General features: G+C 40.9%; 1 protein-coding gene across 3 annotated transcripts in view; it reads left to right on the top strand.

The window, feature by feature from the left end:
- Positions 1 to 27003, top strand: part of TMEM132C (transmembrane protein 132C) — a 222453-nt gene that overhangs the window by 111995 nt on the left and 83455 nt on the right. For 2 of the 3 annotated variants that reach the window (XM_054220006.1, XM_054220005.1), the window contains one exon: positions 13273 to 13419. In XM_054220006.1, coding sequence (XP_054075981.1) covers positions 13273 to 13419 — 147 coding nt within the window. Of the gene's footprint in view, positions 1 to 10610; positions 10683 to 13272; positions 13420 to 27003 lie in introns of those variants that run through there. The other variant, XM_054220007.1, reaches the window with a different exon arrangement.

Genomic DNA, 27003 nt, shown 5'->3' on the forward strand with positions numbered 1-27003 from the left:
TAAAGGACAGGAGATCGAGAACATCGATGTCTTGCTTGACTGAAATATGTGTCGAATTTTGTAGAAAGGTCTCTGAGAGTTAGTAATTTGTCTCTCCCCTGGGATATTCCAAGTGTGAAAGTGTCTGCTGCTCACAAAAAAAATAAATGTATAATTGCATGACTGGCTGATGAAATCAAAGTGAAATTGCTGGCAGCCTTCTTCCTGCCCTCCCTGTGTTTTTCTAGCATTAACATTCTAGCTTTGTCACCTCTGATCAGGGGAAGATAAATCCTTCCTTTTGTAAGGAGCAGAAACACTTTCCCTCAGTACATAGAATAATGGCCTCTTCTGTATATTATTCATATTCCTCTCTTTGTACTTGTCATTTCTTGATATCCTTGGTTGTTGTATACCCCATACCTCTTAGTGGTTTTATCTAAGGCCTTTCAAATAAGGAAGTGGATGGCTTAGGAGACAGGTAGAGGTTTGCTAAGTCATTAAATAGACTGGCATATGTGATGTGCAAGCCCAGTAATACCACCCTCCGCAGCTGCTGAGCAACATCATCAGCTTTCTGGTAGATAGGGGCCAGTGCTAAAACATCCCTCACAATGACAGCCTGGTTGTTACTACAAGAAGAGGAGGCCTGTAGACCAAGTTTTTCTCACCAATTTCTAGTACTCTGCAGAACAGCATAAAAATGGAGTGGAGGATCACTGCAAGCCCACGCTGCTTTTCTTTGGGTTTTGGCCCAAAAAAAGAATGTGCAGCAGCTTTGCTAGTCCTGAGCATCTGAAAATGATGAATCAGGTGCCCCCAAATTAGAAGGGAGAAGCGGAAGGATGTATAACAATATATATATTAGTGCTCTTTTTGTTTAGCAACTGCTGTTTGAACCATTATAAAGTAGTCATGACATTTCCAACCTTATCTCCGCAGCGCAAGACTCTTGTCTCTAGAGATGGCTTTAACTATAAACAGAAATTGCATGGGAGGCTGGAGAACTTAAGAGGGCACGATCGAGGTTCTGTGGTCTCATAGCAGGGATGCTCTGGGTGTGTGTTCACCTATCCATGCGTGGGCTTGTTTACCCAACGTTTCATTTTGAATGTTATTAGTCTGATACAGCTAGTGTTGAGAGTAGCTGCTTCAGCATTTTCAGAAAGCAAATCCTTTGTTGCTGCTGAAGCCTGTGCAACCCTAAATCAGGTGCTTGTGTTCTGCCCTGTCATATGCTATTTAGGTCTAGTGCTTTTCTGCTGCATCAAGCTGAAACAAAATGATTTTCATCCCTGCAGTTAGTAGCTGGCTGCAGTTGGATGAATTGAAATGACTTTTGGGGAGAGTCATCGAGAGGAAAAAAAAGACTCCCCAGGAGATGATAAAGGGAATGTGATTTATGCTGATTTGTAATCCTCACAAGGAGAAGGAATAAACACAATGAGAGTTACAAATGTATTGATCTGTTTTATCTTGTGGGTATTTTTTCTTTTTTTAAGTATATCCTGACCTTAATATCTGCATCCCGGAACAAGCTGTTGCCCCTGGCTTTCACTGACAGCTGGTTTTCTTTTGATACATCACAGAATCTTCCTGCTGATTCCTGCAGTATGTCAAAGGAGCTCAGCAGTTTGTTGACCTCTCAAGACGTCACTCTGTTCATTATGGCTTCAAGAGTCCACAGTTGTCCTTGAGTGCAGGCTCAGGGTCCTTAAAAGGTGAAATGGCTGATGGTAGCCCAAGGGAACAGTTGCCCTTGGGCATGTCCAACAATCGTTGTTGAGATAATGTTGGTGACCTAAATGGGCCTGGCAAATTGAAGGTGTAAAACCTGGTCCTGTAACTGTAGAGCAATGAAGAGAAGGCTTGTGGTTTCCAATGCCCAGACATCTGCTCACTCACTCCGAAGGCAACCCCATCTCCATGCAAAAACTTTTCAGCCTTTTGAAAAGGGCAAACAGCGCCTTGTTTAAAAAAGTGTCAAGTCGTGCTTTTATTTGATTGCGATTCTTGTTCCCTTTCTTTCTTGCTGGTGAGTTTCTATAGGAAAAGCCCTTCCTTTGATAGTCTGTAATTAGTATTAAATATGGCTTTGACAGTCCTCTGTGGGCGGAGAAGGCAGAGTTGGTTGAGATGCTCTGCAGTGGTAGTTGCTGTTACAATTAGATACTTGAGCCTGGAGTAACACAAACCAAACATAGAAAAGGGAAAGCAACTTCCAAGTGAACTGCTGCCTGTGCTCTTGCACCTAATCCTTTGGTCTAACAGTCCTACAGCTGGACAGGCTTGTTTCTCCTAGAGTTGATATTTATTCCTGGTTTTCTGTAACAGGAATTGGACACCACTTACCTAATGCGGAAAGACTTTAAGGGGCTCCCTTTGTTGGAATACATTAGTCAAGGCTATTTAGATCCAGCCAAGACAATTCAGCTTTCTGACAGTGTATCCCAAAGCCAGAAACAGGGTGTCCGGAAGAGGAGCAGGTAACTGATTAGGAGGGACAGCAGGCGTAATCATGAAGTGGAGACGTAGTTTCTCCACTAAGAAATTGCGTAGGAGTTCAGAGAATTTTTTCATTTAACTTAGCAAATGCTTTTGGACAGGAAAACTTCCCAAAGAGCACCCCTCATTGTCTGTGTTTTTATCATCTGGCAGCCTCAGTGAATTGGCCGTGAGTCCATGCTTATTGAAAACAACTGTATAATTTTTTTTTTGGCATTACGTTTTTTTGGAGAACAAAATAAAATAAAATAAATGCCTTTGCACTGTGATGTGACACAACTGCAAACCAAGGTCAGACAAATAAGAAGCTGAAGATCTAGGGCTAGATTCAGGGTGCCCTTTCAATGCAGCTAAAGGATAGCAGGAATGGATGGGTTGGAATTTGAACTGTAACTCAGTGGTGACTTGGCTGGTTTAGTTGAATTTCTAGATGAAAGAGGAAGGTGAAAATAAATGTGAGAGAAGTGAAAAAGGAGTGTTACAAGAGAAGATGCAGAAGTATACAAAGCCAAGAGAATGCGAATGTGGGGGAACAGACATGGAAAAGACGAAGTGGAGAGGAACAAGAAAACTTTGTGTATGAAATCCTCTGTGTGTGTGTCTGTGGACAAGTGTATACATGCACATATAAGGTAAAACCCACCAGGTTTTGAAGTATTTCTTAATGATAAGAAAAGTATGTCTGTCTATCAGTCACCTCTGGAAAAAAGAGAAATATTGGTTTAAATTACAAAAGAAGCTGCAGGATGATGAAAGTAGCTTTCTACATTACTTGAACTCCCTGAGCCACATCGCATCCGTAATTTATTAGTGTTGCTTCCTGTCTCCTGAGCCACGAGCTCCATGACATGCCCTGCCTGCTGACAGTGCCCACTGGCTCTGACGGGCCAGGCAATGACCCCACGGAAACCCGTGTCTGCTTTATGCATCTGATCCAAGGCCCTTAAGGTCAGCAGGAGTATTTTTGCTGACTTAACTGCAGTCTCAGGGGCTTCAGATCTGTACCTAAATAGAAAAACTACCAGCAACTGCCTCAGGGCACAGGGATTTGTGCTATTGCTAGGTAAACTTAAAGCATGAAAGAACCCAATTTGGAGGCTGTAGTACAGATCACTTCCAGCATTTACTAGATTAAGACTCAATTCAAACATAAAAGCTAGCGGTTCTATCGGCTGTATCCCCTTAGACCATCTTTGTGTATGAAAGTCGCATTCTTGCATGCAGATTACAACACAAGGTGTGCTTGTTCTGAAACAAAATCCGGAGTAGCAGCATTGTCAATGTGCCTTACAGTGACTGTACACAAGTGTGAGGATTATGATGAGCAAAGCAAGAACCGTTACCAAATATTGGAGTCATGGTACAAGGGATGTAAAGGAAACGTGTTGCCATAATTCTTGTTTTATTCTACAGTTATCTATCTTAGCAGTCTTTCTGCTTTGTTCATTGCAGTTTTGGCACTCATCTGTGCCAAAAATTTGCCCCTGGTTGGTGCTGCTCAGTACTTCAAAGAGCGAGGGAGAGGAGGCAGGACTATAAATGGATGAAGCACGTGTTGTTGTAGCACCCGCAGAGTCAGCAAACTCCCTGCTGTCTGGAGGGGCTTCTCTCCAGGGCAATGGTAAAATGCTCCATCCTTGAGTCAACTGAAGTTAGACTAACTGGAGTACAAAAGAGAGTGCTGCATCTTGGGGATGAACCACCTGATAATCATTTTGTTCTTTCATCGCTTGTACAAATACCTAGTATACTGCGTAACATTTGAAACAATTATTTGTCTGAGTGGTTCCTCTCTTTCTTGATGTTTTAAAGACACCTGCCCCTTCTTCTTTCTAGCAGTTGATCTCAGCAATATTATATTTCTCTAAGGCAAAAGGAAACACAACCCTCATAGCTGCATGGCTGATGGCAAAATTGTATTCATAACAGCTGCTGAAGGGGGAGTGGGGATGGGATTAAAGCCACAAAGGGACTGCATGGGAAGATTACTTCAGAAAGTCACTTGGGGTCTAAGTAATAATCCTAATAACGACTGCAAACAGTAAGTATTTTCCTCAGCACTGCTACTGCTCTGCCAGCTGGGGGAACGTCACAAACATGCAGCTTAGAGATTATTTTTTTTGTAATAATAGAAACTGCATGTAGTAAGGAATATAACCTCAAAGCGTTTACTTATCTAAAAGAGTCTCTGATCCTAAAAAAATAGATCTGTGGAGATGATGGTCTTGTATTTAGGTTGTGCAGCTGAATCTGCACGCTGGATCCACCCTGGTAGGATTTTGTTTACTCATCGCCCATCTCTGTCTCTCTCTTCTGCCTCTCTCTGCAAGCGTGTCTTGGTGTGAGACAGATGGTTATTCCAACTCGCTTGTCAACAGACAGCAGAGCAGACAGCACAGTGGCCAACGTTTCCTCCTGTAAGGAATTTATAAATGAGTGTTCACTCAGATACTGATCCCATAGCAAAGACTTTTCAGGGACTTCACCTAGATGTGATTATGCATCAGCTTTTTTGAATTCCTTGCAGTGTCCATGAGATGGATCTTTGACTTGTACCTGTTGGTTCTTTTGAGTTTCACATTGTAAAAGAACCTTTCTACTTCTTCACTCTTTAAGGAAATGAAAAGTCACAAGAAAATCGCAAACTCAGACTGCCCCCTAATCAGTTAAGGCATCTAAAATGCTTGGTGTGAGGAGCACTACAGTTTTAAAGCAGTGCTGCAAACACCTCTCAGGCACTCCAAGACTTTGGTCTTCTCAGTAAGGGTGTCCCTTGCATTTCTTGCAAACCCAGATTTTTTGCCGATTCCATGCGTAACAGGTAAAGGGCAATGGAAAGGGGGTTGAAAAAAGCAGTCTTTTCCCTTGTGTTTTTGTGCTCCCAAATTACATGTTCCTGTCTGCTGATTAGTATATATATTGTAACTCTGAGGAGAAGGAGGTCTTTCTGCAGCACACCTGGACAGTGCTTATCACAAGGGGATCTCCATCCTTCCTAGTGGGAATGGATTTTTGTATTTCGGGATGCCAACCTCAAGTGTTACAAAAACATTACGGATTACAAACAACAAATATGGGGTTCTTGTTATTGAAAACACTTATTCCTCTGCTTTTAGTTTTCCCTCTTCCTCATTTCTTAATAGCTGTGAGGATTCCTTCCCAATGACTTTGGGAGCTGAGGCTGGGAATTGGTAACAAGTGCTTTCTCCAAATAAATTCTTGACTATGGATTGGGGAGTTAAGAGAAAGAAGGTATATGCTGAACTGGACTTCTTTGGTGCATGAGTTTGCTTTCTTCTACCTTGGACCGTCTTGTCTCTTATCTTATTACTGCTGTGATAATTTGAGCACGTTAACAATGGGTTTGCCACCTAAGTGGCCCCATGAATGTAATTAGCCAAGGCAGAGGGCAAGTAGAGTTTCTGGTAGCCACTGCAAGAGCTCCCTTATGTTTTGAGCTCCTGTGAGCCTACTTCAGGTTTAAATAGTCAACCCGACCAGTGGATTTGTGAACCCCTCAGTAATATCTGGGCTGAAATGTAATTGTGTCTCTGAAAGCAGGATGAGCTGGAGTTAAATGCAGTAGCAGCTCCATGACAGCTTCTGTGAACATCAGGAGTTTACAGTGTTTATCTTTGCTGGAGGCAGAATGTTAGCAGATTGTAAATTCAGATTGGGTTTCCTCTTAGCTTGGAAGACAAATCCAGATTCTCTATGTTGTGTAGTTCCCTCCTGCTTTTATTTGTTGTTTTTTTTTTCCCTCCTGCCTTTCCCGTAATCCCTTAACTAGTGCTATTAACATTCAGTGCTGGAGAAAGCAGTTTTGCCATGAGATATATTAGGAGGTTCACAGAATGGTAGGGGTTGGAAGGGACCTCTGGAGATCATCTAGTCCAACCCCCTGCCAGACCAGGTTTGCCTAGAGCAGGTTGCACAGGAGCAGGTTAAATGACTGTCTTTGTGCCTTAAGTCATAGTATCCAAGCTTCACAGGAAACATCTCTCTTTCCTTTTCTTTTAAAATAAATAATGGAATACCTGACACCACAAGAAGACTGGTAATGCTAACAAAGCGTTAACCACAGAAATTGGCCCAAGCCAAAGAACTCTGTCAGTGGAACATCCCAAAGCACATTGGATTTCTTTTTTGGAAAAAAAAAAAAATAAAAATCCAGCTGTCAGCATCCACCTCGTGCCTTGCAGCTGAGCTCTTCAAAGCTTCCTAAGGGATATGAAGCACCTATTCCCAGTGAAATAAAAGACAGCTGATTTTCTGAGGGTCTCGGGGAGTTTCAGTTATGTAAGAAACACTACAAAAGAACTGCCCCTGAGCAATTTTGAATCGCAGGATTCCTCACTGGCAATGGAAGGAATTCACATAATTTGGATGGACAGTGAAGTCACGCAGTTTGGGGGAAGCCGTATTTAGTCCGATCCAGCTAGCAGAGGAGCTTTCAGGAATACTGAAATCTGCCTCAGCTGCTTGTAGAATTACACCTATGTTCAAGAAGCTTAAGCATTCTGGTTTGGAGATTCGTTAGGATTTGATTACTGCATTTTCAAAGTAAAATATTTCAGTCTTTTTTGTTTTGACATGGCATTTGTTTTTGAGGTTTTTTCAAATAGACCAACATTCTAAGAAATGGAAGGAAAAGGAGGAGGAGTGAAGAGCAAAGACTAAATACCTAGAGATCAGCTGTTTTTACATTTTAAAGGGTGTTTACTCTTTTTTACAAAAGCTGTTTCCTGAAGGCCTTTTCTGGATACTCCATGAGCAAGAAAATGCCTGAAGGAGAAAGGATGCTCTGAGGAGAATGATCTTTGCTTTTACTGATGATTAACCGATGTTGTAAATCTAGAAATCAAAGAAAACAAAATTCTTGCATGGATGACCCTTTGAACTAGCCTTCTTAATGGGAACCAAATCTGAAATACTACTATCGGCAGTAATTTATTACCTAATAAATTTATTACCTAAATTCAGCAGTTGAGTTGAGGCTTTCTTTTGCTGCTTACCTGTGTATGTGGCTTATAAATGAAAACCTGTATAGCAAAGAGGTGGCCACGTGAAGCAGGGGTGGAAATCTCCTTGCTAGGGTAGGAGGGAGGCAAACAGGGCTCCTGTGGCTCGTGCGGAGTCATGATGGAAGCCTGGAGCTGATACCTGATCCCCCATATTCCCAAAGCAGAGCCGTAGCCGCTTAATCACGGTTACTCTGTTCGTGTATTTTGCAAATTAAAGGGGCATATTTGAAAAGTCGACACAACAGGTCATATTCTTCTGTTCTGCTTTGGCTTCTCAACTAAGGCCAGCAACGAGGCTTTTGGTGAATATTGGTTTGCCAGGCAGATGTCTGTCCTGTTCATTCAGAGCTCCAGTGAGATCTAGTAACTCATTTCACATAGAAAGATGAAAGGAGAAGGATTTACTTAATAAAACAAATCTTGCTTAATTGCTGTGGTTAGTCTCCTGCCTGAGTTTTATGGGTTCCTGCAGCTGGCTTTAATCTCCTGATTTACTCTGGGAACAAAGAAGGAAAGGAGTGAACTTAAATCATGGCAGGAAGAAGTTGAAATTTTTTTGGCAGAACTCAGGAAGGTTAGAGACTTACTGTAAAGTGCAGCCCGGAAACAGGCCACCAGGAGAGGCTCCCTGGGTTTCAGGAGATACAGTAAAATAACTTCTTACAATGTGACCTTTACAGTCAGTAATGTCAAGGGCCTCTACTAGTCCGGGTAACTAAGGGAGGATAAGCAAAGAGTGGCAAAAAACATTGAGGCTCCAGAGAAGACTGACCAAAAGGGGTCAGTATTTGTTAAGTTGAAACACCAACTTGACAAATATAAACAGATGAGGAATTACACGTGGAATAAACAGATGAGGAATTACACGTGGAAACGCAGGGGATTTAGCACCAGCATGGTGAGGTACGGCATGCCCACGCTCAGCTTGTGTGACCCAGGGACTACCTTACAGATGAGCCAGTCCCCCCGGTTAGACTGAACCTGCATCTGTCTCTAATATTTATGTTTCAAATACTTCCTAAAGAAAAGTCTTCCGGCACAGCAGCTTGGACAACAGATGTGAGCTGAAGAGACTGTCTGTACAAAGCAATGGTCACTGATCTAAAACCAGACTGCGCTCAGATCAAAGTACAGCATGCTGAGAATAGCGTGGCATTTATGAAGAGCACAGAAGATGCAGAACTAAGTATAACCCTCTGAAAACAAACAGTCTAACAGGAACCAGAAGGTTTAGTGTCTGGAAAACTATTCCAGATATTATGAAGCTCACTGATGGGAGGAATTTAGTATTGATTTAGCTTTTTACTCTTTAGTGCAGCCTTGTCTAGCCAAGCCGCTGTGTAAGGTTCCTGTTGGAGGGCAGTCTGACAATAGCGCAACCCCCAGGTGAGGGTGGGATGCTGCTGGAGGTATTGCCCTGGCCCCCTCTCCGCTCCTCACTTCATGCTTCTGCACTTCCCTGGGACGTGGCTGCGTATCTGATCTCCCAGTGAGCCACCCAGGAAGCTAAATCATCCACTGATTAATGCGACCAACTTAGTTTGCCAGTGAGTCAGCCGGGTGTTAGTGCCAGCCTAAAGGGTTAGGGACCTGTACGGCCAGGGGCTCCTAATCAGCTTCCTGTGCTTTCCTCAACCCATAGCTTCAGACTCTTCCCTTTGCTGGTAGATTACTTATCTGTATCACAGCACACCCAGGCAATACAGCCCCGCTTGGATCTGTGCTTTGAGGATGACTTTCTCTGGAACAAGAGAGGTGATGCTCTCTAGGATTAGCATACATCAGCAAAACCGTACAGCATGTGAAGAACTGTGTGGAGTACTCAGCCATCTCTATAGCACTGCTGCAGGTGGCAGAACCCTTCCATGGCCATAGCAGTTATGCAAGATTAAAATTTAAATTTAAATAGGAAACTATAACTTGAGCTCCTGAAATCATAAGTCACATCTTCAGCTCTGGCTATTGCTGATTCAATTGCTTTTCAGTTACTCTCTCTATCAGCTGTGTGGTGTTACGTCTAAATACTGCTGAGATTTCTTGTAATTTGAAGACAGTGAAATGGAACAGCTAGATTTTCATCTCTAGTTCATCAGAATGTATTAATTAGAAGCATCATTTCTAAGTTTGACATGTTAGGAAGATAAGGTGCTAAATGGAAATCTTTGTATACAACTAAAAGCTTCAATTTGGAAATAAAATATTTGCTTGGAAATTGCACATTTACATAAATGCATTTGCTATGAAATTGTGTAAGTAAATATTTTTACTTGATCTTGACAAAATTAAGTAATGATTTCTAGGTAAGCTGCTGGAGACTTTTCCTGTAATGTCTTTGAGATGCTGCTTGTTTTGCGTGCCAGCAAAATGTTTTAGTTCTCCATTTGAGAGATTTAAAGAGAGACAGTTATTTTGAGACAAAGCTGAGGCAGAGATTTCCTGTGCTATGAATTAATAACCTTAGAAGTTCAAGCAAGAAAGTCTTTCACTGTTCTGGCTACCATGTGTTCATAAAGCTTCAAACCCCTGTTCAGATGGAGTCCTCTATCCAGTGGGATTGAAGCTGACCTCTGGTATTCTGCACCCTCCTTAGTGATGGTCTTTCTTTCGTCTTTTGTCAAAAGATCAAAAACTGTGCTTATCTTTCAGCACATGGACAATCAAACTCAAATAAATGAGCTGTTGCCCATAGGTTTCGTGCATATGTAGGTGGGTCGCTTTGCAGGGTCTGTGTTTAGATGCAGGAAAAGGAAAAGGGTGATTTTTGTTACTGGACAGCAGACCTGGGGCCTTGGTTTGGTCACTGCTGCCGTGGACAGCATGTAGCCAAAGGGACTGAGGGAGTTCAGTGACACCCACAGAAAATACAATACTTGTCTAGAATAATGTTGGAGAGGAAGATTTTAACTCCGCTTTGGGTGGAAGTCCAAGCTGACAAGTTATGGCTGGTGGATACTTGCAGGTTGGAGAGCTGTGCGGAAAAGCCTCTGTGTGAGGACATTCACTGCTACCCGTGAATAAGCAGACATGGCAAAGGGGAGAATTTTCCAGTTGGAGTTGGGAACCTCACACTAAGGAAACCTGGAGTATTTCAGCTGTTTGTCATCTCTGTCTATTCTCATCGTACCTGCCTCCCTTAAGTAAACGTGGTAAATGTATATATACTGCATAGATTAGGTGAGTAAATACAGGAGACTGTCAAGCAATTTGTCCTCCAGATCCTCGGTCTCAGGGTTTATTGAGGTAGTATAACTTACAAATTTTTATGTACAAAGTTGGCACTATTGATTTAAAAAATTAATATTTAATCACAAGCATACAGCAAGGTCAACGAATCTTTGGTAAGCAATTAAATAGACTTTTCCTTGCTAGCACTTAAAAACTAAGTAAATAAAAATTTAAGTGAAAACATTTGTAGCATATGCATACAGACTGCATTTAAAAATGCATGGGGCTCGCTACTGTCTGACTTAATTCTGATTCATCCATTGACCTTGTTATATAAAACTCAGTGCCCTTTCTAGAGGGAGAGTTGCAAATTGTGCTTCTGCATATTTATTTAGGAAGTTCAATCTTCTGGGTGTTCATACCCTAATTCCAGTGCTGAGTGCAATCACAACATTGATTTTTCTCACTAAACATAACCTACTTTACCCTGGGATGGAATATTTTTTTTTTTAATGGGCTTTATATAATGGCATATGTGAAAACCACTCAACTTAATGCCCCATACTGTAGTTAATTAACAAAATGGCATTGTAGCCGTGGTCTTTCATCCTCTGGCAGTGTATTTTACCACTAACCCTGGCCATACAAAATGTCCGTCCTAATTAACAGGAGCCCAGGTATTGACTATGTCAAGCTACATGGGGGAAAGAGCAATTTGCAGCTGCTGACAAAGTTGTAATTCTGTTGAAAATACAAACATGAGGAACCTCATTTTGACTGACGTTATGCCATTTCAGGGCCCATCTCAGGGAACCGCTGGACAAAGTATCTAAATGATCAGTTTTTACTTCTCTCTAGTTGCTAAATAACAGCATCCTAAAATACATCCAAAGATCTCCTAAAATACATACTACCAAAACCATACTGATGGATTTATACAGATTTCAAGATTGGTGGTAGTGTTTTCTTATTAATGAAATGTTTATTTATTGTTCATTTATTTGAATTGTAATATGCTGGAAAACTTAATGGGACTTAGAGTTTTAATGAACCTTCAGTAATGCATTTGATTCTCCTTTTACTTTTTCTTGTTTTCATTTCTGAGTAATTCTGAGTAATTCAACCGAAGATGCATCAGGTTTGTGCTAGTTTTACTGGAGCAAGACAGAAATCTGTGAAGCTCCATGGTGTTTCCTGTTACAAATGAGAGAATTAAGCACTTACGCTTTTATACTGAAAGAAGAAATGTTTTCTTTTTCAGTGCCTTAAATTAATTGTATTTTTATCTCACTGCTGAAAAACTGCAACAAGACAAGTACTCTCAATCATTCATGACTACATTTTTAAAGCTTTTTAGTCTCTAAAGATGCAAAAAGATGACTTTTTCCAAGAAACTTAGATGCTGAGTCCTCATAAATGTCGAGAAGATATCGACATCTTGTTAGATGCTGATTTCTGCTCAATAACTAATATTTTGTGTAGCATAAGTATTTTAGAAAAGTACGATTTTTCACCATGCTTTAGCCTCCGTGCTGTGGTGAAGGCAGGTCCTGCCGAGTAGAGGCCATGATGAATGTGCTCTGGTGGTGTGAAGTTAAGCAGCCCTTTGCCTTCTCCATCCCGTGCTGAGGTCAAGCTACTCACAGAGCCACGTGCTTCTAGCTGGCATCCTGCTCCCCACATACTCATCCTCTTGCGTGAGGCTGGTGGAAGGTTCTCTCTCAGTGTCTTTTGAAGAGAAAGTCTGTATAAGGATCTCTATTTCTCATTCCTGATGCTTTGTAATAGAACTGAAGATCAGCAGTTAAATGTTCTGAGCCCAAATAGCATCTTTACTGGGAGTTCTTTATACAAATGCTCTTTAATTAAGCAAATATTCTTTAATTAACCTTTCATACAGTTATTGCTGTTGTTACTAGCATCACTAGGTAAATACAGTTAACTTTTCCACAGGATGTAACAACTAATAGTGGCGGAAACTTGCATCCTGCAAGAACATCTCTGAGTTACAAAGTCTTGTCTTAACCAACAGCTGTATTCTCTCCAGGCTGGAGATTTCAAACAGAAATTTCCTTGGGAATCTGTCACAAAGAGAGAATTGTCAGACAGAAGAGCAACAACCTGTCGACTGATATCTGGAAGAATATAATATAGAATAAAAATGGGTTCTTTAAAAATCTCCACTGAAGTCTTCCTCTGTGCAATGGTGAAGCACAAGTTTGTCTTGCTACGGATGAGCAGAACCTTTCTCAGTCTTCTGTGTTGGGACAAATTTCTCTTTGGGAGGAATCATTGCCAGAATAGAGAAAAGAACCTTGAGTGTAGTTCTTCCAACAGGTTCAGTCTTAATCATAACTCCAGCCTGCTGGCGGCAGACAGATAAAGGCACACAGTTAGCTGGTTCTGTCCAAAAAAAGCGATATGTTGCCTTTAGATCTGCATTCATGATACCGCTTTCTTATTTGCTGATAGGTTAGAAACATATCTAATACTTAGCTTAAAACAGATATAAAGAGATTTCCATGCCTGAGCTACATTTGTAGGATCACAATCCTGAATGACTCTCTTGTAAACGTTTTACGCTTGCTGTTTCCAACAGGGCAAAGGTGAAGAAAGGTGTGAACATTCTCAGTGCAAAGACAAGTGACCCCCGGCAGTGGGATGTGAAACAAGAAGTGGGGAATGGTGGAAAGCATTCGACCACAACAGTTATTTGTCAGAGGATAGCACCAAGTTCGAGGAACAGGTATGAAACCTCATATTCTCGGCACATTAAACTCATTTATATCCATGATACCACTCATTGGTTGAAAGACTTAGGGCTCATATTACCACTACTCATAGCTATTAAACCTGTAGCCTGGAAATCTGGAGACACTTATGTTAACTATGGTACCATCTGCTGATCTATAACAGGGCATCTCAGTTTCCAGGTAATAAAATTCATCGGTTTAAATTAAAAAATGACCAGAATAGGCCGATCCTGGGGGGGGGGTGGGAGCGTCGTTTTGGCATGAATATGAATATCCTTAATTTTAAAGGTTTTTACTGAACATAATTTTTGGCTTGATAGTTTTGACCTTGTTTCTCTGAACATATCGCAGCCTGTGCGCTTGGTTCATCAAGCAAGCAACGAATTCTTCCATGGTGAACCGCTGTAACTTTCAAGCATTGTTACAGGATAATTCAAACCTTCCAGTATTTAGTGTCTTGTATGTGATACAGAAGAATCGCCTTTTGCAAACAGTTACTTCTTCCAGAACCGGAGGCTCCTGTGCTAAGCCATACCCTGGTAAATGTCAGAGGCAGAGCAGTGCACCCCTGGGAGCACTGGTATGAACTGGCCTGCCAGTGCCAGCTTTCCTGGTTAATATGTTTTTACTGACACTTGGTCTAGTTCTTCCACAGACATAAAAGCAGTGCTTTTTCAGTAAGTATGATTGTCTTCTGTAACACATAGTAAAGTCGTATATTGCTGCTTTCAGTGGAAATTATTTTGCTCTTGCTGGGTATCATCTTAATGAATTTTCAGAGCACTGCTGTACATTAGTCCACGCAGAGCATTTTCATTGCACAGAGCCGAGCGATGCTTCCCTCGCTCTGTGCTTATTATTAGCCTCAAACCTGGGCTCATTGAAGAGTATCATAAAATCTTTGGTGGATGCTGGGTTGGTTATTGCTTTCCCACGCGCTTGGTTTGTACTATCTTCAGGCATAGAAAACCGAGCAGATTTTAACATTTGTATTCTGTGCCCAGTCAGAGTGCCTGGGAAATATTAGACTGCTGCAAAAGTGCAGAAATTTCTCTTGTCATGAGCGGCTCACTGTTTCAATGTATTTACACTTGATATCATTGCAGTTAGTGAGATTTTCAGTGGAGAGTTTGGGGGAAGGTGGGGTGGTAAGGGGAAAGGAAAAACACATCAATTGAGCCTGCCAGAAGTAAAAACCAAAACAATTTGAAAGGGAGAACATGCTTTAGAACAGCGTGAACTCTGTATTTGCAACTGTGGAACTATAACAGTCAGGTTATCAAACCCCAAATTAAATCTTCTCAATCCAATTTGCATAAAGTCTAATTAACCCATAAAAATATTTTTAGCACTAATTATGCAAATTAAAGTCAATGTTTTAATTAATCCTTTTTCATTTGTGTGTGTAAATAGTCACTGTCTTCTGAAAGCATGACGAGCCTAGGTTGGAATGAAATGTTTGTGTGCAAGGAGGAGCTGGATAGAGAAACATGGGCATGTGTGTACTCAAGATCCCAGGGGGAAAGCGTACCATGTAGTGGGCATTACACTTCCTGAGTTTCTAAGTGTCACTTGGAGCCCTCTGCGCAAAGCACAAATATTCTATTAAGCTAATTTAATTTGGTTGAGAACTGCAAGTCCCTAATGGGATCTTACTGTGCTGCCACCAGCTTTTTCAGGCTAGTTTAGCTGCACAGTTCATTTGGGTGATGTGCAGTTGTGTGACAAGGTCAGTGTAGATGTGAGGTACTGTTCTGGAGTTACAGCATCAACACAAGCTAATCTTCTCTTGCAGCAAACTCAGCCAACTCATAAATTTGTTGGTAAATTTAAGCAGAGAGGTGTTTTCCGCTGTCTTTGCAAAAGAGCTTCTGAAAAGCAAGTAAATGGAAGTTTGTAGTTCTTGAATGCTTTATGAACATTCACGCTACTTGTCAAGAAGGTGATAGTATGTTATTTTTCTTTACATGGCCAGCTATTTCTAGTACAGCTCAGAAAATCAGCTAGCAGGCAAGGAGAATGAAGGGTCTTCTACGGTTGTGCCTTATTCCTCTGTTGCAACCAAGAGCAGCAATTTGGCTCTCCCCTTGTATTGTCACATGTCCCCAGCTGGTTGTGAAGTAGGTCAGAATATTACTTAAATCCATAATAGAAGGAGTGCTGCCTTCTACAAACTGTTTTGTGGTAGCCAGATAAAACTGCATCCAGGATTCATTCTAGTCATAATGGGGAGAGTGATGTCTTGAGTTGTTTAGCACATGAACAGGAAATTCTGGCCATTCTCTATCTGCTCCCTGACGCACCATGGAGAGCCATTGCACTCTCTCCCCTTCATGTCCCTGGAAACAAATGCCCATACTCAATAAGACTACTCATTTTTGTTGCCATGTTGCTTCTCTTTTCTTGCATATTTCTGCTATCATTAGTGTATGGATATAATTACATTGTAAGCACTTCAAAACAAGCAGTTTATATCTGAATACAACGCTGCTTAGCAGCTAATATACCTTTGACATATATAAATAATAAAAAACAAACAGCATATTGTAAATATATCACATCAATAACCGTTTACCATTACATTTTAAGAATTTAAGTGGGTCACGCTTTTTTACTTTTTTGAGTAGTATTTGTTCTCTTTCAATTTATGCTGCTAAAGCCAAGAGCCATAGCTTCTTAACTTAGATTTATTCAGAAAGGCTTTACCACTATAGCAAGTAACTGAAAACAGCTTGAAATCAGCAATGTTTGTGTGCCTCATAATGCAATTTGTGCTGAGATTCACGAAGCTATTGATGAGGATAACAACAGTGTTGATTAGTGAAAACAAGTGTTAGACGACTGCTTGGTCACTGTTTTTCCCTTGTTGTTTCTCGTTTCTGAAGGAAAGCTGGTAGGTTTGAAATGTGTCCTCAGGGTAGATGAGGAGATATTTTTGGTTACTATTATAACCATTTCCATATCTTAGTATTGCCTCTGTTTGGTGCCAGCCTAAGGCTTGTGTGGTTGATCTGCGATATACCACATCTACCCTGAGAACAGCTTCAGTGGAAGGCTCGTATTCACTGTGTAGCTTATTCTGGATTGCCGTCACAGGGTATAAGAGCAGTTCCAAGACAGAACAAGGGTTATTTTTACCCTAAGTAAGTTTCGTCTTTTTAATTTATTTTTTTTTTTTTTTATAATAGCCTACCTCCACCAGCTGGTATGCTGTCAGTTGTGGGGATGAGAAAGAGGGATTAAGGGTAGAAGCAAGGAGAATTAGGGGAATTTCTTAAGACGGTTTCTCTGCCAAAGCCAGAGCATCCTATATCTACGGTGTCAAGAACTAAGAAGCAGCGACTGGGGCTAATCCAGACCTGACTCCTCTTGCTCCATCTAACCGGGAAGTGGGCTGGAACGAGCTGCTTTCAGTCTGTTCTTGGGCTGATGTTTCTGCCTGTGGAGGTTGTACTTTGTTTATGGAGGAATGGAGTCACCCAGTGCTTTCGATTTCTGTCAACCGGGTAGAGAAACTGAGTGTGGGAGAACAGAGAGACATTTAGAAAAACTGACATAATGGAAAACTGCTGTGATGTAGCACTTTATCCTCTTGGCCTTGAACCTTTTGAGAGGCCCGTGGGCTTAAAGCTCTCCAGCCATCTGTCTGATAAAGAGGCAGACTCGGGAAGAGTGCTTCCAGATGTTACGTTTATGTTTCAGACTGTGTCACAACCACTCATTCCCCCCGCCACACGCGCATACATTTTTTTTAGTTGTTTGTGGGTTTTTTTAACACTGTCTGGGTATCATTGCATTCACAGGGAGACAGCTAATGATGTTACCAGGTTGTGTTTCATATCATCGGGGCATGGAGGAAAGCAACAAAGCCGTTGCAATTCTGCGCAGGTCCCTCCTCTGTCTGGCAGCACCATATGCTGCCAAGGGATGTCAGCGAAGTGAATTCTCTTGTGATTGAAAAATAAAAGTAAAGTGTATATGTACAACATGCCTCAAACTTGAAAAACTGTAAGACATTTGGTGTGTGTGTGTCTGGCTATACTTGAAGACAGTCAGTCTGTGCTCAATATATGGACGCAGAGAAGAGCATTCACACATTACGAGCAGGGTGTTATTAGCTTTTTTAGAATCTGGGTCATCTTCCCCTGGCAGTTTTGGGTCAGAGTGGTTTGCAGAGCTCAGCAGAGCGTCAGTGGTGCCTGCTGACCTCAAAACGTCACAGCCTGAGCAGAGGACTCTGGTTTTCACAAGGACTCAGAGATTTGATGCTCATGGGTCAGGATTTTTTCATTACAGCTGTTTATCCTTCTGACTGATAATTGAGGCAGGATCAGAGCTGAGATGCCACATGCCACTGCTGTACTAGTAGATGCTTGGGAAGTTGAATACGTCTTCAGGAGGTCACATCTCTGTCTGCAGAAACTGATTTGTACAAACTGTAGAGGTACTTTGGGAGGAAGACATCAGCAGTGGATTTCTATTGCCATTGGGCCCCAAAAGAGACGCAATTTCCATTGATTTATGAGAAAGTCACGTACGAACAAGCATTATGGCCTCCTGAGTATTTTGTTTTAAGCAACATGCATATTTTGGTGCAAATTAGATGCAGTCTTTTAGGCTGCTGGCAAATTACCAGTGTAACCCTCAGAGCTTCCAAGGCAAGTCATTCCTGTGATGTGCATCTGTCTGCCTAAAATACACATGGGACTGTGTGCATGTAGCTGTCAATAACAGTGTCAAGAATAATACAGCTAAGCCTTTACCTACTGCTTTAAATATCCCTTCCCTCCACCCTTTCTCATCTGATTTCCCAAATAATTTATCTCTGCCTGCTGTCTTTGCATTTTAAGATTTCTCTTTATGTTAGGGTGCCTGCTTCAGGTCAAATTAGGGCACAGATGTCTCCAGTGTACGGTTTAGGTGCCAAAGATACACTGGACATCTGCACATATGGTGGAGGATCAGCCAGCTGTGCCTTGTAACAATATCTTTTCTAGGGCACAGAAGACTGGGGTTAGAAGGTTGCTTCCCAAAGGAGCCTTTCATATGGCTCCTCTTTTGCTGCTTCAGATGTCAGGAGTGTTTATCAAAGCCCTGAGCTGGGGAGGGAGGAAGGATGAGGAATGTCTTTCGTGTCTCTTTCAAGAGTAGGCTGCCTGCAGGAGGGAGGCGGACGCTCCGTTGGTTCGCTCTCTCTGTCTGCTGCAGTGTCTAAGCAAGTGTCTGCACAAACTGTCTTGAGAGGGCATATTTGTTTCTTATACCTCACTGTCTTACTGGGGACTTGTGGGAGCAAGGCAACTTGTTGAACCTGATGAATCCTGAGTGGTTTCGACTTAATGGGAAGCCCTCACTTACATTAAGGAAAAGTGAATTCCATGGGAGTCCTCATGGATAAGGACTCTCACTGAGCCTGAAGGACCCTTTCTTTTCAATACTTTCGGTAATGCAAGTTCAGAAGGGTGGAATTTGAGATAACTGTAGCGATTGTCATGGCAACAACATACGTCTGTCCAGTTTTCATCTAGCACCTACCACTACGAGGCCCTGATTCATAACTAGAGCATTGGCCCCCCCATAGTCCAAGTAAATAACCACACTATTAGCACTCAATTGTTTCAATCGAAATTTGTGTTTAGCTTGGCATCAGCATAAATACCTGCTTTCTAACAGATAAAGGCTGAGTCAGAAAACCAGCAGGGTCTGCATAAGTATCGTGGGAGATACTAAGTGGAAAGTATTTTCTTTCTTATCAGGTATGTCAGAATGTTCTCTCTTCTGTTTGAAATTCAAAGCAAGATATTATAATCTAAGATGAAGTTTTTGAAAGCCTGTTGTTAGGCATTATTGAAATTAGTTTTCATGTTGGATTTCAACAGGATCAGTGTTAGACTCAGTCCTGACCATTCAAAAAATACATTATTCTTTATAGATAACATAGTATTAGCCAAGGAGTAAGGCATTCTGATGAGTTTTCTCTCCAAGAAATGAAATTAATTAATAGAGATGAGATAACAAAATGCATGAAATGAGATCTATCCATGATCTCTACAGAAGTTCCAGCCCGGTTCCAATAAATTATTTTTTTTTATTTTATAAGTCTGCTTTGGAGTTCCTGGGTCTGTTGGAAAGCAGAAGGGCTGAAGCACCAAGAGAAAGGTCATTCTTCACATATTTCTTGCCAAATGAAAGCATCAAATCTGTTTGCTCAGCAAATCTGTGTAGTTTGGAAAAGCTTTTTACATGCTTATCAAAACGGAATGCTGGAGGCTTAGCCAACGCATGCAATAACCCAGCCTTGCTGAGAAAGCTGTCTTTCTTGCTGTCAGTGCCTTCCCTGCTTTCCAAACAGGTTGGATATATTGCTTTAGTTCATTATTATGTAAATAGAGCAGAGGCCCACACATATTAAATTGAATAGGATGTGCAATCATGGAATAATGGGACAACAGCTTTATATCCATTCCAAGTGGATAGACGGGTTCAATAATAGCTGTAATTCCTGATGTCCAGGGTGAGATTATTTTGTGGTACCTGACAAAGTGGTCATTTCTCAGACAGTGACTAGAAAACATACAGTCTGCTTTTCAGCCTTTGACTTCCATCTGAGCACGTGTTTTGCAGAGCTGCCAGAATATGCAGTAGGAAGGGCTGGCTGTCCCACTTGCGTCTTCTGCAGAAAGCTGCTGTGTTCTTGCCTCTTGCACACAGCAATCCCTACTGCTTTCTATTTTAATAAGCTGTAATTCATAGCTGGGTTATCTGTGAAAATCTCCTGATGCAGCACATTTGTGGACTGATAATTCTGTTAATTTTTTCTCTTTGCGCCTTAAATCATGAGTTCTAATTTGGGGTGAGGTCAGCTCTTATTTATCTGTGACAGTTGGCATGGATCGGGCGTTTTAGCTGCTATTGTAACGCAGCCTTCCTTGTGATTTGGAGGCAGCGGAAGATAAGAGACAAAAGATGCAGAATTGGGGGGGAGGAATTTGTGCATGTGTATTTTTTCTCACACTGTCTTTGAAGCAGAAACATCTGCTGAAAGCCATAAACAGCTGAGTTCAGCAATACCACATCATGCTGCCAAGCAACTCTGCTTTCCTCTGTAACTTTCACAGCAGAGGAAATAAATCAGTCAGGCAATAAAGAATGAAGAAAATTTAGGAAAAAGTGCCAAAAGCCAAACCTTTCTAGAAAAAAGTGAATAAGATCTTTGTTAGTATTCGGCATAGCAAATTGAAATATGTTTTACACACGTAAGCTCTCTATACCATTGCTGCTTGAGGAATTTTGTAATAACAAAACTCCTCTGAACTCGAGATGCGTACAACTGGTCAGGAGAGACCTCTGGAAAATAGGCTACAATCTCATAAAACAGAATTAGATAATTTTAAGCATTTTTCCTGTCTCATGCCTTTGTCAGATGAGTAGCAGCTAACCAACTGACAGTGGTAAAGGATCACCGTTTATCTGAGACCTTTACATTTCCTTAGGCACAAGGCTTTACTTTTCCTTAGGCTCCACAATATATTAGACAGGAGAACTGTTTGTTTCTGCACTGGCTTACTGAGATTTACTTCTACACTCACAAGTTACTTCAGTTTAATGACTTACTGCCTATTTCAAGTAAAGATTAAAATGGCTGTTTCTTTCTTTTGTTATATACTAATGGTGACTGCTCTGTGAGGCAGGTGGAAAATTATTATGTAGATGCTAAGTCTTTGTTATAAGTCTTACAAGTTAGGCAAGGTTGGTAAGAAAACCAGCAGATCATGGTCACTGCTGGCTCAGAGGATTTTACCGCATGTGTTGGTGCTGTGGCTCCTGCTCCCCACGCGTAGCAGAGCTCTTGCTCCAGTCACCATTCCTGGCTGTCGCTTTGGTTCAGGTTGTTAAGTTCTATTCCCAGTTGACCTGTGTATGTAATTAAGTAGGTGCTGTTACTTGTACACCTGCAGTGATGGATGATTAAACATGACTCCGACTGCCTTCTTCATTCAGAGACCACATCATCTGGCTTTTGTTGTTCTACCTCACCCCCTGCCTAAGTAATGGAAAGACGGACCTAAGACATTTTTTGCAGACTGAATTTTTTTTCTCTCTTTAAAATGTATTTCATTAGCCTCTGCCATTGCATCCATCACGTATTCTCCAGTTGGAGATAGTGGTAATGAAAAAATAATTTTATAAGCACATTAAAATTATCACTTAAAATAACTGGTATGATTCATACAGGGTTTATAGAGGAAGTTGAGTCTTCATAAACAGTTGGCAGACCTAACTGTTGTCTCATTGGCACCACTTTCACATTGGTTTAGCTCTGCTGAGTTGAATGAAATTAATCTACTGATTCTCACTTTTGTAATTTAAACCCAGATCAAGCTTTACATGATCCTAAGATGTTTGTTTAAACTCATTTGTGGTATCCAGTTCTGTGATTACCAATATATTGGTTTGGATGCCAAACCAGCATGAGGTCCTGGACTCCAACAATTTGAAGACCTGATCTGAGCGGTGGTGTTAGTGCATCCCTCCAGGTGCGTTTGCTTCTTTCAGACACTCACATCTTAGGCTAGAAAACCGTACTCCTCTTCAGTTATCTTCTTAGAAAAATGTTTGCTATAGCTGGGCTGCTCTTCCTGCAACTCTCTGGTATCTTTTTCAATATTTCCATGTGCTTTTGTTTGTCTCTATCCATCTGCTGTCTCTCTTCTTCTGCCATACTGGTAGGCTTGCTGAAGCAGGCGGCGTGTTCATTATTTGTACATATTATGACAAACATGCAGCAGGGTCCTAGCCTATCGCAAGGCTTCCACTCTTAATCCTAAATGGTCACCTCCTTTGTCTGGTTAATTCTGTGTCTCTCCTTGAAAACAGTTGAATGGATCCATTTCCCGGTGTAAAGCATGTTTGAAACTTTTGCAGTCTGATAAGGGAATAATAATAATTTGTTGCATAGATGCTAATGGGTCACGTTAGGAGTACTTCCGACTGAATGAAGTAGCATCATTATTGTTCTGCAAACGTTTACAGCGTATGAGTGTGTTAGCAGACACAACACTTCATGTAATTCAAGCCGGGCATAACACAACTCAGCAAAACCAAGGACTTCTCACATTCTGTTATGATGGATTCCATTCAATTCACCCTGCGTGTTTTACATAGTAGATAGAGACAATATCTGCATTTACAAGCTTAGAAATGAATAATCTTTGCTTGTTATAGACAAAACAACTCACGTAGTCTGAAAAACTAGCTTGCATCAAAGATCATTGCAGTTCTCCACACATAACTGACTTACAGAAGAAAGAGTAGTTACTCTGTTGGCTTCTGTAAGTCGTCATTTGCAATCATAATTTATCTACAATTCAGGCTGCAGGGAGACCTCTGGTATTTCACATTCTGGGAATGATGGAAGGCGTTGTTTTTCTTCACTATCACTTCATGGTGAATATCAGCAAATACTGACATTTTAAAAGGCAACCTTTTTTTTTTTTTTTATCTGTGCAGCCCCAGTCCCTGAAGTGTAAATCAGTGTAGAATTTGTCTTGCTGTGTCAAGTGCTTGTACGAATCAGCTGGTTAGAGTTGGTTTTTGTTACATGAATTGGAGGGTTGGAGGGGACATAGAAGTGTTTGAAGGATATTTCCTGGCAATTGAACAAGGTGGAGGTGGGCTGCTCTTTGGAAATGTAGTAGATGTCTGTGAGTTCTCAAAAAAAAATTGCTTATGATCCATCAAATTCTGGCTAAATAAGATCCCTGGGTTCTGTTTTTTTTCAGTAGACGATACTGGATGATTAAGATCTGTAAGCGTAGTCTTTTGTAACACTTTCAAAATTAAGAATGAAAAATGAAATGAGAGTCACAGTGTTATACAAAAGTTGCCAATGGTTTTTTTGAATGCAATTTTCCTTAAGCAGGGAAATTCGGTACTTTTCCCTGGAAAAATCTGTGATGAGTTTGGGGTCGAAATGAGGAGTGTCAACTGGCGTAAATCAGTGTAGATCTGCTGAAACAAAGTATACCAGTTTGTCCCACTGTCATTCACAAAGAACTCATACAAGTTGCCCATTATTACTTTCTCAACATGCTAGTAACTCACAGGCAAGCAAGTTTATTAAAGAAAATGGAGATGCTTGTAGGGGGCTTTTTTGGATAGATCAATACCAAATTCTTGATTACTTGCTAGGAATTTCAGTTCCAGTTAAATTTCCAGGGAAGAAACCTTAGCTTTGTAGAAGCAAATGACAAAATTTCCTTTACAGTCTGAATTTCACCTCAAGCTTAGACTAAATTTTTACTATTCTCTCCTTCCTTCATTCTGACATACGGCTCAGAAAACTAGATAATCTCTTTCCTGTTCAAGGCTGCAAACAGCAGTTTACACGCTCCCATTCCATATGTATACCTGCATACATGATGGTAATTATCACAAAAGGAGTTTTAAGTAGCACCCCATTGATTTTTGGTTTCCGTGCTGCAAATTAATGGACTGAGCGTGCACTCTTCGTAATCACACTAGTAGAAATTCAATAATGACTCTGCCAGAGTACTTGAGTGACCTCAGCCACTGAATTCATTCCGATTTCGACTATTTTTAATGAGACTGGCATGTTTAGCAATGCCATTGGATGGCTTGAAAGCAAGGTGCCCTATCAACCAAAGCGTTACTGATAGACCAACTAACAAGAATTTCAATGTTTATATCTGTTCTCTTACCCAAAATCGTTTAGAGCCTCGGTGTGGCAATGTTCATTGGAAGGTACTAAGCAAAAGAAATTTCTGATTAATATGATCTGCATGAAATATTCCATTATAACTGTTAGATTTCAACCAAATCAGAGCTCATCAAGTAGCACTGACAATCCCCAAAGGAATATAATCTCTCTGGTTAGCTTAGCAATTGTTCAGCTAGTTTCAGAGGTTTTAATTGTATGTAATTATCATTTCTTATGGCTTTTTTGTCATGTCTGAAAAAGTGTAATAGAATTATGAGGCTCTCCACTTGGAGATGCTATTCGTCAATTTTTATCTTGAGAAAAGTTTAGAAATTTAATGAGACTGACTGGAAAGGAGTATTTAAAGACAGATCTTGTTCATTGCTGTGTATCTGTTTGGCTATCTGTACTTGCGTAGTTCCACAGTTTGGTTGTACCTGCTGTGATTTCCTCACGAGGAGCTAGTAAACTCCTGTGCATTACAGATGAACACTATTTAAACACATAGTAAATACAAGCCGTTCCCAACAGTACTCTTACTTAGAAAAGTTAACCTAGAAATGTCATGGTAAGCATAGGGAACTTGATCACTAAGAACTGGCTAGAAACTCAGCTTCTGCTAGCATTAGTCCCAGAACCATCCGAGAAGGGGATTGTTGCCATGTTCTGTTAATCAAAGCTGGATGAATTATTTTGACAGGCAGCCTCTCCTGCTCTTTTCAGTATTCCTGGGGCTGCTAGAATTACTGAGGTGAGATGAAACACGTAGTCATCAGACATCATATAATTGCCACATCCTTCAGTGATGCACATCAGTAGAGATTTGTTGTGGTTCACTGTGGATCACATATAAATTCACTGTGTGGGTTTATTAAAAAAAAAATCTCAGAAGATACCCAGAGTCACAGAACAGACTTCCATTAGAGTAGAACCCAGGGCATTTGAGGGCAGTGGTTTTCACAGAGCCTGCTGACCATGTTGTGCATAAGTAGACTCTGACTTTATAAATGTTTGAAAAGTGTGAACACTTCACCATTATCCGCTCCCTGAGGAATACTGATTTCACTGGCTTTGCTTTGAGTGCTACACCTCAACAACCAATTTTATAAAGATGTGTTTTCTTTTTTTGAGAACCTTTACCACTTCATCATATTCTGTTTTTACCCTCCTTACTAACTAAAGGTTTGGCATGAAATTTGTTGTTGATTTATGGTATAATGATGACATCTACTGCAGGATAGGCTTTACGTCTTCCAGTCTGGATTTGGGCCTTAGTGTCTCCTTGTATCCTGTTGAATGCCCTGACAGAGATTTCTCTAGTCTGTTTTATAGGACTGGTTGGCTTTCTGTGTAATACCCAGCCATTGGGGAGACTTGCATTAACTGTTGAGTTTTTCCACAGTATTAATCAAGTCTTAGTTGGGAATTACAGATCCTGGAAGGGGGAAGAGTTAGTGGAGGTCTCCCCTCATGTGGATAGTATAGCAGCATGCCTTTCACATTAGGAGCTTTAAGATTTGTCTGTGTGAATGTTATTTTTTTTTTTATTTGTATTTGCAAGGCTTATAGTGTCAGATTGTCGTCATGCCAGTGATCTATTTGTTCCTTTGCCAAGTTCTCAAGTCATTTCCTAGGTTGCTAGAAAGGATATTCCTCTTTTTTACAGTTCTGCAAATTTAGCTGTGGATTGAAGAAAAATCAGGCTTCCGATTCTACCCTCAGTGTGCACCAAGCAGGCACTGGCAGCAGCTCCCATGGGCAGATCATTGGCCAGCTGTGGGAGTCCAGTGTTTCATTCCTTTCTTCTTGAGATATCTGAACCCACATGGTCCTCCTTCTAAGAAAGCACATACAGCTCTTGCCAGGGTCTCATGAGCAGGATGAGATAACTGGCTGGAGCACGTTATGGGCTCCTGCTGGCCTGTGGCCTGGCTCAGTCCCCATAAAACTTGGAACACAGAGGAAGGAGAGATTTGCACTTGGGTCACACACTGACTCAAGTGGAGCAAGGATGCAGCACAGACATGCACAAACACATGAGCAAGGGTGCTTCCAGGCCCTGCAGTTTGGCCATGACCCACACATTGGATGGAGAGGTGCGTTAACTACCTAAGTGCAGTAAATCGTTTGTGTTCATTAATGTCTATCATATTTTCTGTGGTTCCAGTTTTGAGTTCCCCGTGTACCTTGAAGAGAGAAGACTTAGTTTCAGTGACACTCTCTCCAGGTAAAAACCCTCATCTATTTGGAGTAAACAGTTGACCGAAGTATTTTTCAGGCTCTATTATAGCTGTCCCTGCATTCTGTAAAATTATTCACATATATACAAGCATGAGTTCATTTTGCCAGGAAGCAAGACCATTAATCCTGCTACTTTGAAGCCTTGTCTTTCTGGACTGTGATGGGTGACTTAACTGTTTAGATTAGTTAGGCTCTTCGGGACTTCATCCCTTTGTAATGTTAATGACTGCTGAGTAGGTCAGCCCTGCAAGAGAAATTTTTCTTATGAATATTTTTTCTTTTTAATCCTATATTTTTAATATATTTTCTAATAATTCCCTATTTTTATATTTAAATTTTTGTATTTCTTATTTTATTATGTATTTAATTTTTTTTCTTATAATAAATCCTCTCGTAGGGGGATTTGGTTTTTAAAGAGTTAATTGCTGCATGCTATTTTACTCATGAGCCAATTGAATCAGATAATTTGCTGTTTCCTGAATAATGTCAAAGAGTGTACGGAAAGATCTTTTGTTCCAATGAAGATGTTAAAGAGGGTTTGAAGATCACCTTCTATGCAAATTCTTTACAGGAAAGTTTTACAGTATGTACCCCACAAGATTTAGAAATGCTGCTA

This window comes from Rissa tridactyla, chromosome 13, assembly GCF_028500815.1.
Source record: "Rissa tridactyla isolate bRisTri1 chromosome 13, bRisTri1.patW.cur.20221130, whole genome shotgun sequence".
Taxonomy (NCBI): Eukaryota; Metazoa; Chordata; class Aves; order Charadriiformes; family Laridae; genus Rissa; species Rissa tridactyla.